General features: G+C 37.8%; 2 protein-coding genes across 2 annotated transcripts; both read right to left on the reverse strand.

The window, feature by feature from the left end:
* Positions 1 to 531: 531 nt before the first annotated feature.
* Positions 532 to 7,800, reverse strand: LOC127660579 (neurofilament medium polypeptide-like). The gene is made up of 4 exons (XM_052150903.1): positions 6,808 to 7,800; positions 6,472 to 6,596; positions 3,447 to 4,074; positions 532 to 2,994 (listed from the first exon to the last, which is right to left on the reverse strand). The coding sequence occupies exons 1-4, from the start codon at positions 7,798 to 7,800 to the stop codon at positions 532 to 534; spliced, it is 4,209 nt and encodes a 1,402-aa protein (XP_052006863.1).
* Positions 7,801 to 12,942: 5,142 nt separating this feature from the next.
* On the reverse strand, positions 12,943 to 14,843 carry LOC127660777 (interferon-induced protein with tetratricopeptide repeats 1-like). The gene is made up of 2 exons (XM_052151193.1): positions 14,770 to 14,843; positions 12,943 to 14,383 (listed from the first exon to the last, which is right to left on the reverse strand). Exon 2 carries the CDS (start codon positions 14,378 to 14,380, stop codon positions 13,088 to 13,090), a length of 1,293 nt encoding a protein of 430 aa, XP_052007153.1. The 5' UTR covers positions 14,381 to 14,383; positions 14,770 to 14,843; the 3' UTR covers positions 12,943 to 13,087.
* Between the last annotated feature and the right edge of the window lie 3,672 nt (positions 14,844 to 18,515).

Consider the following 18,515-nt stretch of genomic DNA (forward strand, 5'->3'; position numbering starts at 1 on the left):
GTTTATATATGTGCTGATTGGCGGGTGTTGCCAACAAAGAAAAGAAGAGCAGCATCAAAGCATGAAATTTCTTTTTTGCCCAAACTGTTGGCACAAATGTCCTCTGTTGTAAGCTCTTTATCCAATAGAAAACCTTAAGCTTAATTAATATACTATGAAACAGATTGATATGCTGAAATAATATTTATTCAGTAAATTGCATTGTTTTAATACATATTTGGATGATCAGAGCAAGGGATGTAGCAAAATAAAATCTGTTCTTTTACATTCCTCATTATTCACACATTCATTATGTACGCCTATATTACAGTGTACACATGCATCAAAACATTCAAACTTTAGGATAGCAATTTCTAAAATTCTCATGCTCCACTGAGATAATCTATCATGAAGTACTTTACATTACATCAAGGTTGCATATTTTAACATTTTTCATTCTCTTTGCTTTAAGACATTAAATTTTTTTATTATTATTTTTTGACCAATATCTTTTCTGCTCTTTATCCTTTTCTGATGCTTTTATTGAGGATTCTACACTACATTAAAGGGTTTTCTTTTTTCATCTGCACCTTTGATTTTCATGCTGTCCTCCTGGCCAACCTGCTCAGTCTTCTCTGGTGCTTTTGCCTCTGTTATGGATGATGTCTCAGATGTTGCATCCTTCACCTTATGTAAGCCGCTGTCTGATTCTTTGTCATCTTTTGGGACAGTTTCTTCACTTTTTACATCTTTGGTGGTTCCACTGTCAGTCTTAAAGTCTTTGGTTGTTACACTATCCACCCCTTCAGCTTTTTCAGGCATCTTCACTTTGCTCTCTTTTGTATCCTTTGGCTCTGGCTTTGCATCAGATTTGGTTTCCTTGGCTTTAGGTGCATCATCAACCTTCTTTTCTGTGACTATGGTTTCTCCTTTGCTTGTTTTTACACTGTTTTCACTAGTATCTTTTGTGGTGTCCTCCGGTTTCTTTGACTCAGGTTTAGATTTTTCTCCTGCATCCTTTGAAATGTCTTCTTGTGTTTTTTCTGTTTCTTCTGGCTTGGCTCCTTCTCTCTTTTCTGTTTTCACACTGTCTACCAATCCATCAGCATTGCTATCTTCCTTTTTTACTGATTCTTCTGTTGTTTGTAGCTTTTCCTCTTCTTTTGTTGGAGACTCTTGCTTTTTATCTACAGGTTTTGCAGCATCTGTTAGTTTGTTGGTGTCCCCTTGCTCAGATTGTTTAGCTTCTACATGCACAGTGTCTGAAATATCCTTTTTAGGGGAACTTGCTTCTCCACTCTTCTTTGACTCCTCCATTGTATCCTCTCCCAAAGGAATCTTTTTTCCACTCTCAGCGTTGTCAGGTGTGAGCTGCGGTTTTGGTGTTGCAGTATCCACCTCTACAGATTTCACTGGCGCTGTTTCTTTCTCTTTCTCTGGTGTTTTTGCAGTCTTAGATTCTTGAAATGTAATTTTAGCATCTTTATGTTCAACTTCTTCAGTTTTTTGAGAAGTTACCTCAACTGCCTGTTCACTGGGCTTGGTGTTTTCTTGAGTAGTTGTTTCAGGACCTTCTTGCGGCTTCTGAGATGGTTTGTCTTTTGGACCAGCTTCAGCTGACTTCTCTGGCAGTACTTGCTTTGCTAACAGCTCTGATTTTGAGACATCTTTCTCTACCTCTTTAGCTGGTTTATCTGTCTTCACAGTGTCTGAAATATCCTTTTTAGGGGAACTTGCATCTCCACTCTTCTTTGACTCCTCCATTGTATCCTCTCCCAAAGGAATCTTTTTTCCACTCTCAGCATTGTCAGGTGTGAGCTGTGGTTTTGGTGTTGCAGTATCCACCTCTACAGATTTCACTGGCGCTGTTTCTTTCTCTTTCTCTGGTGTTTTTGCAGTCTTAGATTCTTGAGATGTAATTTTAGCATCTTTATGTTCAACTTCTTCAGTTTTTTGAGAAGTTACCTCAACTGCCTGTTCACTGGGCTTGGTGTTTTCTTGAGTAGTTGTTTCAGGACCTTCTTGCGGCTTCTGAGATGGTTTGTCTTTTGGACCAGCTTCAGCTGACTTCTCTGGCAGTACTTGCTTTGCTAACAGCTCTGATTTTGAGACATCTTTCTCTACCTCTTTAGCTGGTTTATCTGTCTTCACAGTGTCTGAAATATCCTTTTTAGGGGAACTTGCATCTCCACTCTTCTTTGACTCCTCCATTGTATCCTCTCCCAAAGGAATCTTTTTTCCACTCTCAGCATTGTCAGGTGTGAGCTGTGGTTTTGGTGTTGCAGTATCCACCTCTACAGATTTCACTGGCGCTGTTTCTTTCTCTTTCTCTGGTGTTTTTGCAGTCTTAGATTCTTGAGATGTAATTTCAGCATCTTTATGTTCAGCAACTTCAGTTTTTTGAGAAGTTACCTCAACTGCCTGTTCACTGGGCTTGGTGTTTTCTTGAGTAGTTGTTTCAGGACCTTCTTGCGGCTTCTGAGATGGTTTGTCTTTTGGACCAGTTCCAGCTGACTTCTCTGGCAGTACTTGCTTTGCTAACAGCTCTGATTTTGTGACATCTTTCTCTACCTCTTTTTTATCTGTATCTGGTTTATCTGTCTTCACATTTTCTGAAATATCCTTTTTAGGGAAACTTGCATCTCCACTCTTCTTTGACTCCTCCATTGTATCCTCTCCCAAAGGAATCTTTTTTCCACTCTCAGCATTGTCAGGTGTGACCTGTGGTTTTGGTGTTGCAGTATCCACCTCTACAGATTTCACTGGCGCTGTTTCTTTCTCTGGTGTTTTTGCAGTTTTAGATTCTTGAGATGTAATTTTAGCATCTTTATGTTCAACTTCTTCAGTTTTTTGGGAAGTTACCTCAACTGCCTTTTCACTGGGCTTGGTGTTTTCTTGAGTAGTTGTTTCAGGACCTTCTTGCGGCTTCTGAGATGGTTTGTCTTTTGGACCAGCTTCAGCTGACTTCTCTGGCAGTACTTGCTTTGCTAACAGCTCTGATTTTGAGACATCTTTCTCTACCTCTTTAGCTGGTTTATATGTCTTCACAGTGTCTGAAATATCCTTTTTAGGGGAACTTGCATCTCCACTCTTCTTTGTCTCCTCCATTGTATCCTCTCCCAAAGGAATCTTTTTTCCACTCTCAGCATTGTCAGGTGTGAGCTGCGGTTTTGGTGTTGCAGTATCCAACTCTACAGATTTCACTGGCACTGCATCTTTCTCTTTCTCTGCTGTTTTGCAGTCTTAGATTCTTGAGATGTAATTTCAGCATCTTTATGTTCAGCAACTTCAGTTTTTTGAGAAGTTACCTCAACTGCCTGTTCACTGGGCTTGGTGTTTTCTTGAGTAGTTGTTTCAGGACCTTCTTGCGGCTTCTGAGATGGTTTGTATTTTGGACCAGCTTCAGCTGACTTCTCTGGCAGTACTTGCTTTGCTAACAGCTCTGATTTTGAGACATCTTTCTCTACCTCTTTTTTATCTGTATCTGGTTTATCTGTCTTCACATTTTCCTCTTCAGGTGCATCTGTTAGTACTTCTACTTTTCCTTTCAAATCATCCTGCAGGTCTTTGGGCTCTATGCTTTTTGTGTCGGTTTGCTCATCTTTATCTTTTTCATCAAGGGGTTTTGCTAAAATTTTGTCTTGAGTTGGTTCAGAGTCAGTGTCCTTATCTTTGTGTACCTTATTGTTTACAGCCATCTCTTCCTCTCTTTCAACAATCTCTACAGTCAGGTTTTCTTCTGCCTCTATTTCAGGGCTACCTCCATTGCTGTTCTCCATGGCTGGTTCTTTAGTATCTTCAGCCTCCTGTGAAATGTCACCTTGTGTATCTTGCTCACTGCTCTCCTCGTCTGGTTTGTCATCTTCTCTCCCCTCCTCACTCTTGTCAGCCCCAGTGTCTGATATCTCCACATCTTCTCTGTTTGTTTCTGTAATGATCTCTTCAACAAATTTGTAGTGAGGCTCTGCTTTTCGAGTTGCTACCCCCTGCCTTTTCACACAAGGGAGAGTAGGTGACTGTCTGTAAATGAATGGTACTGAAATATGTGCATCTGAGATTGTAGAGTACCTTGACTCTTCACCCTCCAAAAGTTTTCTGTAGAAAAGAAAATGGAACAAGAACAAAATAGTTCATTTCATAATTCGAAAAAAGACATTCAGAATTAAACAATAATAACATAAAAATACCGTATAATAGTGGTAAACCATGTTGGGTAAATTACTCAAAGTGATCCACTACAAATAGCTAATTACTTCTCTAAATTGTAATAAGATTACTTTACTGATCACTTCATTGAAAAGTAATCACAATACTAATGACATTACATTTAAGTTACTAAAACACTTTTTTTCCTTGTTCATAGTCACACGTAAGTCATACACTCAGCACCATGTGTTTTTACCTCACAATGACTCACACGCCCTTCAGCTGTCATGATACATACTGTATGTTTGATAATTTTAAACCGGTACGTTTTAAATGTATTTTACATAAATTATATTATTTTTGAAATATGTAACTCAAGTAATGTACTTCAAAGTTATTAACTTTTATTAATAAATTGGAAGTCAGTAACTACTCTGATTACAGAATTTGAAATGCACTGTGTTAAGTCCCTTACACACACTTCCAGCAACAAAATGACTAGATCCCATTCATTTTCAATGCGAGTAGGCGACTTCCAGCGGCACGAGCAACAGTGACCTATGACAACTAGATATGGGCGTGTCCAGCGACTTAACAAAAGTTTAACTTTATGCAAATGAGGAGCAACTTTTGAGAGCGACAACCAATTGGAGTGAAGAGGTTTTCATTAGAGCCAATCTCCTTTGAGATAATGGAGTCAAGCTAAAGTTTCTGTGAACTTTTCTATATGATTCGTCTGCAACAACATCAATGGATATAAAACAAAATTCTGTGTGGAATTGAAATTGTCAGCAGTCTGAGTGAGTTTGCTTCATACATTATTAGATTGTTCATCTTATTAATGTTATGTTGCATTGAGGACTGCTGCAGAATGTGCATTTTAGTGACAAGAAAACTGATTCCTTGTGAAATGATATCTTAGTTTTATTAGCAAAATGCCATCTGTGAATTTTCAAAAGATATGGCCAGAAGTGCAGTCCACCAATAATGTTAGAGTGACCAGGGACAAGAAAAGGTTCAAGAATCAAAACTGAAAACCAAACAAATTTTATTTTAGAACAAAACTGAAAACGGGAACAATGTGATTTTCAATGGTTCCAGAGAGAAAAAATATTTTTAAATGCTGGTAACCACTTCTAATCGATAATCAGTTATTTCCAAGTCTTAACTGAATTTTTGTTAGACACGATGTGTTAATACAGATTTGATCATTTTAATTTTTGATAAACCTTTAAAATTATACTTAACTGTTAATTAACTGTACACTTGTTATGATTTCTATGCTGATAAATCCACCACACAGAAAAAAAACAAATATATATATATATATATATATATATATATATATATATATATATATATATATATATATATTGGCTTATTTTGGTGAGGCAAATGGCTTAATTTGAGTTTGTTTTTCCAGACCAGGTTTCTACTGTCATTTTAAAAAGACAGTTTTTAACCCTTGTTTTATTTTGTTCTAACCAGTAACCATTTGGAAAGGAGGCTGTGAAACTTCTGAACCGGAATAAAAAAATACAGTTTTTGCTCAGAACAAACTGGAATGAAAAACAAAAAATAAAAGCAACAGAGACAAGCATTATCAAGCGGCATAGTCGCTGCATGTGTGTATGGGGCTTTGCACTACTGTACAGTAGTGGATTGCTTTGTAATCAATTTCACCCAACACTGGTATTTGTTTTAATGGCCGATGCCAATATATAGATGGTAGAATGGCCAATTAATTCTGATTATACAGTATATATATATATATATATCTCTATATATATATATATATATCAACAGAGAATGGCCAGATTGGTTTGAACTGACAGAGTCTATGATAACTCAGATAACCGCTCTGTAGTAATGTGGTGAGAATAATATAATCTCGGAATACTATTCTGAGATGCTGGGTTAGCGCTGTTTTGGCGGCACGAGGGGGCCTACACAATATTATCTAGGTGGTTTGAATGTTGTGGCTGATCGGTGTGTGTGTGTATATATATATATATATATATATATATATATATATATATATATATATATATATATATATATATCTGTGTGTGTGTCTGATAACAAATACCATTTACAACAAAAGAGCTGAATTTAAAGGAGCAATAATTAAATTTAATTATTTTACACAATATTCCAAAATCACTAAAATATCTGATAACAGAAAATGTGTTTGATTTGCATAAATTTTGGAACTGATCACAAGAAAAAAGTGAACAACATGTCTGTTAATTGTCCAGTTGTCCACAATTGCTAGCCAATGAAGTTCATTTCAAAATTGCTAAATGTATCTCTCTATTACTATTGTATAATCAATCAAAGAAGTACCTGTAAGAATAAATTTCAGCATCCAGGGCCATTTTTACATTGAGAAGATCCTGGTACTCCATGATGTGGCTGCTCATGTCATATTTAGCATTTTTCAGCTCGAATTCCAGCTCTCTGATTGTGTCCTGCACCAAAGATAAAAGTACTGCATGTAAGCATGGAATTCCATTAGAAAAGAAACACATACCACATATCTTGAATTAATAATGTGTAAAGATTGCACAAAACTATTCTCAAATATTATGAATCATTCCTTTCTCTTATATCAATGTACACCACAAATAATCAAAGTTGATTTGCTGATATAATATTGTTTGAAGGTGGATGGTTGCTTACCTGGTAATGATGGATTTCAGCATTGTGCCGTTGCTCGAGGTCATACAGCTGCCTTTCCATTGCCTCTCTCACACCTTTCACAGAGTCCAGCTCAGTGTCCTTGGACTGAAGCAGTCTCCTGTGTTCATTAATCTCTGCTTTAGTAGCCATGAGGGCCTCTCTGTTGACCTCAGCTGCTTTGGTCAGTTTGGCGAGCTGTGTGCAACAGCGCTCCTCAGCGTATCGGATGTCAGAGTTGGTGTGACCTTCAAGTTGCATCCTGATGTCTCTCAGAGCTGCAGTAATATCACTTCTACTAAAATCACTCCTTTCTGCAGCCACATGACTTTCCTGGATTTGGCCAATCACTTCGTCTACCTCACTCTTGTGATTTTTCTTCAGAAAGCTGATTTCATCTTCAAGAGCTTTTGCTTTTCTATCCATCTCTTGTTTGGCTAAGTATGCGTCATTGATGCATTTCTTCAGCACTGAAATATTGTCCTCAGTATCAACTCGACTACACGCTTCTCTCTCGTACTTGTCTCTCAAAGTTTTGAACTCGTCCTCCAGAGTCTGGCGATTTATCTCAATCTGATGCTTTTGAAGGGAAATCTCGTGAACTTGCTTCCTCAGGTCGTTGAGTTCCAATTCATATTCTTTAGAGAGAGAGCCTGAGGATATCCCTCTGAGTTTAGTGGCCTCAATTTCTCTCTCAAGCGCTCTGTTTTGGTTTTCCAGGTGATGAACCTTCTCGATGAATCCTGCGAAGCGGTCATTGAGTCCCTGCAGTAATTCTTTCTCACTCATTTTCCTTAGAGGCATTTCACCTGCAAATGTTGTGGTCTGCAACAAATCTAAGCTATCAACTGGTTTGGCCCCAGTTTCGTTGCCTCTCAGTTGGGTTGTGGACCCCAAGCTAAAGGCAGTCCTTGAGATCAGTTTTGAAGAAGGACGTGCCATTTGATACCGGTACTCTTCACGAGCCCTGGCGGGTGAATGAAGAAGCCGCTCCATCACGAGGCTGGTGCGCTTTCATGTGCAGCGTTTAGTGAGGGACTTGTGACCTTTATTTATATACTGCAGTAGATGCTAGGTTTGCGGAATGGAGCAGTCCATGCTGATAAAATTCACAGAATCAGCTGTTCAGCTCAGCATCATGCACACTCACTCTTTGCCGACCTCCAGGGAACTGCTGTGACGTCACCTTAACTGCACTTTATCCACAGATTCCTGACACACACACACCTTTGGAAGATGTGAGTGAGCTCTTATTTGTCTCCTATTATAAACTGTGAGTTAATATTATCACTGATTTATATATATATATATATATATACTTTTTTCCCCCAAGTAATCACCATGCTATTGAACATGATATATTTTTTTGCAATGTAACTTGGCTAATTTATTCATAAGAACAATTTTCTTGATTCTTTACCCAAATTTTCTAGTTGAAATATCTCTAAGAATAAAACATTTCTAAGTATTATGTTTTTCCTTCTGATTGTTGTTTATTTGTATTATTTTATATAACTTATTTATTTTTAATGGAGTATAATTAAAAAATATATATTTTTATTTCATTTTCATGTATTTCTCCAATGCTGTGCTAACTGTTTTTTGTTTAAGTAATGTGCAAATAATAATGATAGGCTAATAATAATTAAGATACCCAACCCAAATTTAGTAGCCTGTGAGTTATTATTATTGCCTATGAAGATTTATCTTTCTGTTTTTCAATTAATAACCAGGCCGTTGAACATTTTCCAGATTGTTTTGTTTATATTGTAATGCCAAATGCTACTTCATTCATAAGAAAAAATAACTTGATTTCTAACACAGATTCTAAGGGTTTTTAGCTGAAATTCTGTACATCATAAACTCATAAACAATGACAAGAGTGAGTTTCTAATATATTTCTAAGATATTATGACATTGTTTTTCTTTTTGATTGAGAATACCTGTTACTTATTTTTATTTTATTATTATCTAAAATATATATATAAACCGATCAGCCACAACATTCAAACCACCTTCCTAATATTGTGTAGACCCCCCCTCATGCCCAGGATCAGAGCCTGGGATTTTTATCAGGGGTGGCCGGGCAGGGGCCAGTGATCAGTCTGTGGTGGCACATACATTTTCAGGCAGTACATGTTAAGTCTTGTGCTCAAAAACGGCAATTGCGTGTGGGGTGGCCAATGGGGTCTCCGCCACTGCTCATGCCACCAAAACAGCGCCAACCCGCATATCAGAATAGCATTCTGAGATTATATTCTTCTCACCACAGTTGTACAGAGCGGTTATCGGCATGAGGGCAACCTACACAACATTAGACAGGTGGTTGTAATGTTGTGGCTGACCAGGTTTTCATTAAGGATATCTCTGTATCTTGCTGCATTTGGCTTTCCTTCAACCCTGATTGGTCCCCCAGTCCCTGCCGCTGAAAAACACCCCACAGCATGACGCTACCACCACCATGCTTCACCGTTGGTATGGTATTGTGCAGTTGATGAGAGGTACCTGGTTTCCTCCAGACATGACTCTTGGAACTGACGCCAAACAGTTCAATGTTTGTTTCATCAGCCCAGAGAATCTTGTTTCTCACAGTCTGAGAGTCCTTTAGATGCTTTTTAATGTGTCTTCACTGAGGAGAGGCTTCCATCTGGCCAGATCGGTGGAGTGTTGCAGTGATGGTTGTCCAATTGAAATGCAAGTTTCTCCAATCTCCACACATGATCTCTGGATCTCAACCAGAGTGACCATTGGGTTCTTGGTCACCTTTCTTACCAAGGACCTTCTCCTCTGATTGCTCAGTGGCTGAGCGGACAACTCAAGAAGAGTCCTAGTTGTTCCAAACTTGTTCCATTTAAGAATTATTGAGACCATTGTGCTCTTGGGAACCTTCAATGCAGCCAAATGTTTTTGGTTGCTTTCCTCAGATCTGTGCCTTGACACAATCCTGTCTCTGAGCTCTGCAGGCAGATCCTTTGACCTCATGGCTTGGATTTTGCTCTAATATACATTTTCAGCTGTGGGACCTTAAAAACAGGTGTGTGCCTTTCCAAATCATGTCCAATCAATTGAATTTGCCACAGGTGGACTCCAGACAAAGTGTAGAAACATCTCAAAGATGATCCAGAGGAATGGGATGTACCTGAGCTAAATTTTAAGTGTCATAGCAAAGGGTCTGAATACTTATGTCAGTGTGATACTTAAGTTTTTTCTTTTTAATAAATGTGCAAGTGAAGTGAATGATATATTGAAGCAAATGAAGTGTCAAATGATGTATTTTTTTTTTAAAGCACTTTAGTATAAGGCTGCAACATAAAATGTGAAACATTACATGTTTTGCATTTTTTCTCTTTTTATGTATTTCTTTAATGCAATGCTCACTGTTCTTATATAGTCACACTAATATGACTCCTTTTCCTGCACCCTCAACAAAATGTTATATCAGGGCTTTGTAAGATGTCAGCTTAAATTAAAATGTAATGTTTTCTTTAGCTCATATGTTATGGTGTCTAACCTAATTTTTTTTTTATGTTGGTGTTATTGATTCTACAGAATTACGGTTTCCTTCTTGTCAGATTTGCAGATATTTTACTGATGGAACAATATGCTTAATGCTATTATGTACACGTTTGTGCTGCAGAAAAGTTGACAGAAGTCAGCTTTTTCTTTCAGTCAAACTCATGAGAGGTGCTGGATTTATATTAATTTGACAATGTACATATTCAAACTTCATCTCCATTTGTCATTTAATGTGTATTTAAACAGATTTAATAACAAACCTTTTAAAATTTGTGTTGCTTAGTTTTAAACAAATCTGATACAAACACCTTTATACATCCATACAGGCAAGGGGTGGGTCACCCAAAAAGCCAACTTCTGTCATCATTTACTCACATGTTTCAAACCATATCACTTTCATTTGCCTCTGGAACAAAAAAGGAGATTTTATGCTGAATGTTATTGCCTAAATCAGTGGTGTTCAAATTGTGGTCCCAGTGACCCATAGCCAGGGGGTCCGTGAAATAATTTTCTATAAATTATACAATTGTGCTGTATTATTAAAAAGTGCATATTTACAGTTGGGCACCATTTGTGCCAATAAAACAAGCCATATTGTGTCCATTACTACCACCCACGTTAGCTTTGGGCCTATAGAAATTCTGAAATTATTGACATGTCAAGTCAATCTGTGTCATGAGTCACTCACTTCTCTCAGAAAAAAAATTAATAAAAATTTTACTTCACTCAGGGCAAAACAAACCATTCTTGCTGCTGCTTACCTTTGCTTATTAGCTAACAGGCGAGCATGGACAAATATTTGAGTAAGTCCACATCATCAAGTCCAAGCTAGCTAAATTGAGAAAATATGAAGCCGTGAAGCCCGCCAAGCTAAAGCGGCATCTGATTACAAAGCACCCAGAATATAAGGGCAAAACAAAATAATTTTTCCATTGAAAGAGAGAGGAATACATCCAATACAATACAAAGTGGATGGTGAACCTGATAAGCCGAAAATGATGAGCCGAAAGTGTGGAGTTATTGCGCGGATAAAGGCTGTCAACCCGAAGATTATGGCTAAGTACTGTATGCTACATCGGCAGGCGCTTGCAACAAAAGGCATGGAACCAGACCTTCACTCTGTCAAGTCAAGGGCACTGCAGTCAAGTTTGTTTGGACAACTTTGTAGTTAGATAGATGCTGGGCATGATATACTGCTATATCACATAGAAGTGCGATGGCTCTCTCGTGTTAAAGTTTTGCAGCGTGTGTTTGAGCTACGCAGTGAGATGTCAGAATTTATGAGAGTAGACAAATCCGACATTGCAGAGTTTTTTTCCGACCTGTGGTGTGTAGCCAAATTGGCATATCTTGCTTATGTATTTAACTTGCTCAATAGCTTAAACCTCTCTGTCAAAGGAGGTTGAGTAACAGACATGTCCCCCCAACTGACTGAGTTTCTCCACACAAAAAACCTGTCTGTGGCTATAGTGAGAGAGGTAACCACCTCTCACCTCTCTGCGCTGAACAAGCACTTCAGCTCATACTTCTCAGATGTGAACACAGATGCCTGGGACTGGGTTCGGGATCCCTTTGCCCCAGCTGCAAAAGTGGCCTTAATGGTAAGGCAGAAGAGGAGCTGTTGGATTTATCCCACGAAAGGACATTGAAGGCCAGATTCCAGCAGGTGCCTCATGCAGACTTTTGACCCTCCCCTCACATGAGTATCCTGAACTCACTGCCGAGGCCATGAGAATATTGCTCCTCTTTCCTACCACTTACCTCTGTGAGTCATCATTCTCCACTTGGCTGCAATGTAGACTAAGTACAGGGCTTGTTTGCATGTTGAAAATGATCTTAGAGTCTGCCTGTCATCCATCATCAAAAATAATCATAATGTGTTGAAAGAGAGAGGCTCACTTATCTCATTAGTTAAGGTGAGTTCATCAAGTGAGTTATTGTGAATTGTGAGATAAGAATGTTATGTAGCCTAATGCAAGTATTTCACTAAAAAAATTCTGAATAGGCTTAATTACTATGATGTGTTCTGCAACAATGTTATGATAACTTACATTATGATTTGTTTGTTCTGCAATTGATTTGAATAAGAAGCAATAAGTTCATAATTTTAAAGTTGAAGCACTTACTGAATGTAACTTTACATTTGTCATTTTAAATGTTTGGGATTATTAGGACTTGCTACTGTTGATTTTATGAAAGCTTCAATTTCTTGAACAGTATAAATGCTGTTGGAGTCCAAATGCAATTTGAATAAAAACTGAAATGTGTTTCTGTTTATCACTATGAAACAGGTCTGAATTATTTAGGATGAAAAGTTTTAGGATAGAAATAGTTCCAATGGTTTCTAAGAGTACAACTGGTAGTATAAAGCATATGCTTAATCAGTGTTACAATTATGAAGGGGGTCCTTGGAAAATATTCTCCCCTGTAAGGGGTCCCTGGCCCCAAAATGTTTGAGAACCCCTGGCCTAAATCACATTTACTTTCATTACATGAAAAAAAGAAAAAAAGGATACTTTGAATGTGAATGGTGACTGAAGTAAAAATTCTGCCTAACATCTCCTTTTTGTTTTCCACAAGAGATAAAAGCCCATAAAGTATTGGATGGAGGTTAATGAATCATTTTAATTTTTCAGTGAACTACTTTAACTTTGAAAGCTTTGAAAGATTTTGATTACATGAGAAGATGAATATTATAATTAGTGGAACTTCAGATTACAAAGTAAACCATAAACATAGCAATGCATAGGGATGGAAATATTGTCTTTTAATGAGTGCCTCTGTGCCAAAAGGAAGAAAAGAACATCCGGATCTGGTATATGTCCCTTCTGTCATGCTGTAGGACTTTTTTCAGTCTGTTTCTGCAGTTGATCCATTCAGTGGACACTCGTCCCAACATCATGCCTTGTTTGTAATGCTCAACTGCAGATGCCTCTGAGCCCAACTTGTAGAGTTGGAAATCTCCATACATGCGATGCCAGGCTTGAAGATCAGCTGGGTTCAGGTCAAGAGCAAACAGCTCACGGAACTTCTGCTCTGCTTTAGCCGATTGTTTGATGTCTGCATACCTCATAGCTAGCTCCAACTGTGGGTAAATGAACCCTGGATTTAAACTGGCACCCTTCTCTAAATGCTGAATGCAAAGGCTCAGCAACCCTGGATTGTGTATGTCTTTCAACTGCATGGCTTTCCAGCGGTAATTGTTGGCAATCTCATGATGTAAACGTGACGACTCTGGTGCTTTGTCTAGCATTCTCAGCAGCACTTCCAAGGCCCTGTCATAGCACTGCTCTTTCTTCATGAACTTTGCAACACGCAAAACAACACTGAGATTATCTGGAGTCATTGTAAGCGCTTTTGTCATGTACTCCCATGCCTCAGTGTTCCTTTGGTTCTTGTTGCACTTGAGCCCCAGATATACATGGATCATTGCATTGTCTGGGTCAAGTTTCAGCGCTTCCTTCAACTGGACCACAGCAGGAGACTCCTCAAAACATAGACGCTTGTACTCGCCAATCTCCTGTCCCTCCAAACGGAACAGAGAAAAGGCATAGCCCGTGTTCCATTCCTTGTCATCTGGTTTTTGCTGCAATGCTTCAAGGAAACTCTCCTTTGCCCTGATGTATGTTTTTTTAGAAAACTTAAGAAGTGTCCAGGCTTTCTCGCTCTGAACTTCTCTGTGAGGATCTGTTGGACATGGGGCTGGAAAAGCTTTAAGGATTTCATTAACCTTCTCCGTGCAGGTTTTGGCTTCTTGCACATTGCCCATAATACTGTGCACCCAAGCTAAGTTTCCATACGTCACAATTAAGAACTTTTCATTTCCTAGATGTTCCTCCTTTGCTTGTTCCAGATTCTTAATTGCTTCAGCATTAAAACCTTGTAAATGTTTGATAAAGGCCAAAAAATTTAAGTCTCTATGTTTCAAATTTTCAACATCCTCGCATTTCATTTTCAGCTTTTCACAGAATTTCACTTCAAGGAAATTAAGATCAGCGTCCTCCTTTTGCAGGCCCCACGTAAAGTGGCAGGGCAATTTTTGAAGATCCTCTTCAGACATTTCCTTAATGTTTAAGACAAACAGAGAGAAGTATTTAAGTATTTCAAAAAAAGATTTGCTCACTCCAGCCAATGCTTTCTCATTTTTATTGAATTTTGTTTCTTTTGGATGTTTACTCTGCTTACTGTATCTCTGACCAATTATTTACAGTAGGATATAAAGGAATAATATGAATAAACAAACATAAAATGTTTAGTGGAATATATTTTCATAAAGTATAGAAATCAATTCTTATATGCATTTATTTTTAATATTGAAAAGACCTCTTAATTAAAGGTATTCATTCATATTTCATTTTTTTTTTTTTAAATGGCTTGTATTGTTATTGCTTCAGCATATTTAATCTTGATAATATTTTGATAATTATGAAAACCAATAAAAAGCCTTACCTTATATTAACCACAAGCTCTTTTGGTGTGAATCGAAATGTTGTCTGGGTTGACATGATCAGGACGGGATTTTATAGACGAACCGCCCCCATCTTAAGTTTCACTTTCCACTTGTTTTACGTAAAGACAAACGAAACTGTACGAATACAACGTCATTCAACAACGCAATAGTGCGAAAGCAGTACTGCTTCACTTTATGTATGGCAATACAAAAACATCCATATTAAGGTATAAAAGTCCATGTAACATTACTAATCTGTCACAGAACATTTATAGGCTAAACAACAGGCTCCAAGCCTCAGATGCAATGTGTGGATTACAAAATTAAGTAGTAATTGGACTTTGAATATCAATAAAAGTGAGTAAAGTGAGAAGAGAAGTGAGTAAAGAGAGAACAAAACATTAGTCGACGCTCGACAAGTAAATACATGCTCAATAATATCTAAAAAAGTAAATGTTCTGACTAGAGAAACGACATAGGAGCAATGTCGCCATCTTCCGCAAAACATTGAATTACAACGCCAAAATATGGAGACTCAAAGGAGTGTATCTGATACGCTGATTATTTGTTTAAGTTTTATAAAAGAAATAGGTATTAAAAGCCAACTTTTACACTTATGCTGTAATGGAGATGGATTAAATTCATATCTTTGTTTACAAAAGCCATATTTAATATTTCAAGTTTTCATGAACACCAGAAAATTCAGTTGGAAAGTTTAGCAAAAAAGCTATTTTTATTATTCAGCGCAAAAATTAGATAAACGTCAGTTTTTAGTACGTCAAATAAGTTATTACTGTATAATATAGATGCTATTTTGATAGATAGGGTCAGGACATCTAGTGAGTATACTGAGATGAATTCGGTCATCTTGATGTTCTTGTTCAGTTTGTCTGTGAGGAGATGTCATCCTCTGCTTGGGTTGATGACACGTCCACCAGAAGACCTAAAGAACAGAGAAACCAGCTTACTGACAGAAAACGAGGATAAAGGTACGCATATGTATATCTTTGCCTCATTCATCCCAATATTAAAGGAATATTCCGGGTTCAATACAAGTGAAGCTCTATCGATAGCATCTATGACGTAGTTTTGATTAGCCTACCATACAAATACATTTTGACTTGCCCCTCCTTTTCTAAAAAAAAAGAAAAGAAAAGAAAAGCAAAAGCAAAAGGGAGGCACTTACAATGGAAATGAATGTGGCCACTCTGTCTACAAACCCTAAAACCCTAAAAAGACGGTAAAAATTACGATTTCAATAACTTTACTGCTCTATCAGATAACCTTCAGCACATAGTAGCCTAATTTATGTCTACTAATAATTTATTGAATATCCATTGAGTATGTATTTACAAGCAGGCTTTCAAAGCAAACTAAATAGTGTGTACATCATACTTACATTATGGATAGCTACTATGCCACCTTTTCGAGCAAGCTGAAGAGACTTTTCAAAGTATGAATCATAATTATTTTTGTCAGCGTCAATGAACTCAAAGTCATTGGTTTCAGCCTCACCAGCGATTAAGAGTTTGTCTGAAGACAGAGCAAAGTTTTATTTCTTTAGCTCCACTTTTCTAAAGTATTTGTAATGGATTACAATATAAATCCATCTTTAACCAAGGTTTAATGCAGATAACAATTTTATTCTCCACTCCAGCCTAAAATAAAAAGACTGTGTAGTAAATTCTTCTTGTACAACAAAACTTCCCTGTGGTTACTGTGCATTTCTCAGACATGTGAAGTCTGCATTTTGATATGGTGCTATTTCTGTGCTATAGCTATTACAAACTATAAATAAGAAAAGAAAACTGATGACAAAGTACTGTGCTCTTTGGATTTACAAGGCTAATTGTGCAGATATCAGCACCCAAATGGAAATCCACATCTGTCTCTATCAGCACATTGCAGAGTCTGATGGACATTTCTGCAAGTCTCTATTCCCTCACTACTGGGCAATTGGGCTTTATACTGATGATGACTGATGTTCTCGGAGTGGCAGGCAAGAATCAATATTGAAAATGTGGCATGTGTAGTTGTATATGTTGAGAGGTGGTGACATGTCTTAATAAAACCAACAGCTTTCAGTTGTGAATTAAAACCCAGCAGCATCTAAGCTTAGTTAAAACGTATAAAATAATGTTACAAATATGTGGCATTATGTTTTATTTTGACATGTAAAAAAGGGCTTGGCTATTTTCACATATTCCTCATTAATTTCACAGGCCACCACACATTCTCAGGTATTACCAGAGCCACATTTAAGGTGTTGTATCCTGTGTAGATACCTAAAACAGACAATCCCAAGCTAAATGTATATTTAATAAGAAAGCAGTGAAATGTAAACATAATTTCCATGTATGGAATTCCTTCCACTCACCTATTTCAAAAGATTTATTGGCTTGGATCAGTTTCATAAGATTAGCCATAAACTGAGCTTGCTCAAATGCCACCATCATTAAGTTCTTGGAATCCTCCATAGTGTTCTTAACAGAAATAAACAGGTGAGAAAAGTTTTAGTATTTCCCCATCTCTTTAAATATTAGACTTATGAATATGCTGATCTCTAGTGTCTGAACATGAAACTACAAGTCATTCAAGACCATCAAAGAACTTGATACCACATTGAAAATCTTAGATTTTTGTTTTATATAATATTTTGCTCTATTATGCTCTTTGAAACATTTTAAAATAGCATAACATGGATCAGACATGTTATGTTTTTTAGTTCTTGTATGCTTGAGTTCATGATGCCATGAAAGGGGGACATTCCAAATACTACAGAATATAGTATTACTGCAGATTATATAATTTGTAAGAAAACAATTCTAAATAGAAGCATTTTCACTTGTGGTTTCGGACTCTTGGACCAACTGTTATTAACTTCTTTTTAAATTATGATTCGCATATTGTATTTGGTGGGGTGTCACATGCCTGGTGTTTATACATACCAGTCATAGTTTGGTTAGCACTGGGTGCTCCCTCTCAGAGTTATTCACTATATACTGTAACAGAGGATCATCTCCATCTCCCAATTTTCTCCCCAATTTGGAATGCCCAATTCCCAATTCACTGTAAGTCCTCGTGGCAGTGACTCGCTTCAATTGGGGTGGTGGAGGACAAATCTCAGATGCCTCCGCGTCTGAGACATCAACCGTGCATCTTATCACGTGGCTACCACAGAGACCTAGAGTATGTGGAGGCTTCACACTATTTTGTGCTGCACAACTCACCACGTGCTCCAAAGAGAGCGAGAATCACATTATAGCGACCACGAGGAGGTTACCCCATATGACTCTACCCTCCCCAGCAACCAGGCCAATTGGTTGCTTAGGAAGCCTGACTGGAGTCACTCAGCACGCCCTGGATTTGAACTTGCAACTCCAGGTGTGGTAGTCAGCATCTTTACTTGCTGAGATACCCAGGCCCCCCTCCTTTGTGACTCTTGCTAATAAGGGCAGACCTGCATACCCCCCCAGTTAAACTGTCATAACATCCATAGATCCAGTAGATAGGATGGTTTGGTTATTTTCCACATTAATTGCTTTTTTTTATTGAGTTTTTTTGTGTCTTTATATCAGCAGTGTCTGAATTCCTTCCTGTCTAAAAATACAGTGAAAAGAAGCCACACTCTAGTTCCGCAGTGGTGGCTCAGTGGTTGAGGCTCTGGGTTACTGACCAGAAGGTTGGGGTTCAAACCCCAGCACCACCAAGATGCCACTGTTGGGCCCTTGAGCAAGGCTCTTGA

The sequence above is a fragment of the Xyrauchen texanus genome, chromosome 20, assembly GCF_025860055.1.
Source record: "Xyrauchen texanus isolate HMW12.3.18 chromosome 20, RBS_HiC_50CHRs, whole genome shotgun sequence".
Classification (NCBI taxonomy): Eukaryota; Metazoa; Chordata; class Actinopteri; order Cypriniformes; family Catostomidae; genus Xyrauchen; species Xyrauchen texanus.

Bases quoted from the DNA above. Each gene is read 5' to 3' on its own strand.
- LOC127660579 (XM_052150903.1), bottom strand. From the start codon at position 7,800: ATGGAGCGGCTTCTTCATTCACCCGCCAGGGCTCGTGAAGAGTACCGG. The intron at 6,597-6,807 runs GTAAGCAACCAT...TCTTTGGTGCAG, and splicing joins CTGAAATCCATCATTACCAG to GACACAATCAGAGAGCTGGA. The intron at 4,075-6,471 runs GTACTTCTTTGA...TCTTTTCTACAG, and splicing joins GCTGAAATTTATTCTTACAG to AAAACTTTTGGAGGGTGAAG.
- LOC127660777 (XM_052151193.1), bottom strand. From the start codon at position 14,380: ATGTCTGAAGAGGATCTTCAAAAATTGCCCTGCCACTTTACGTGGGGC.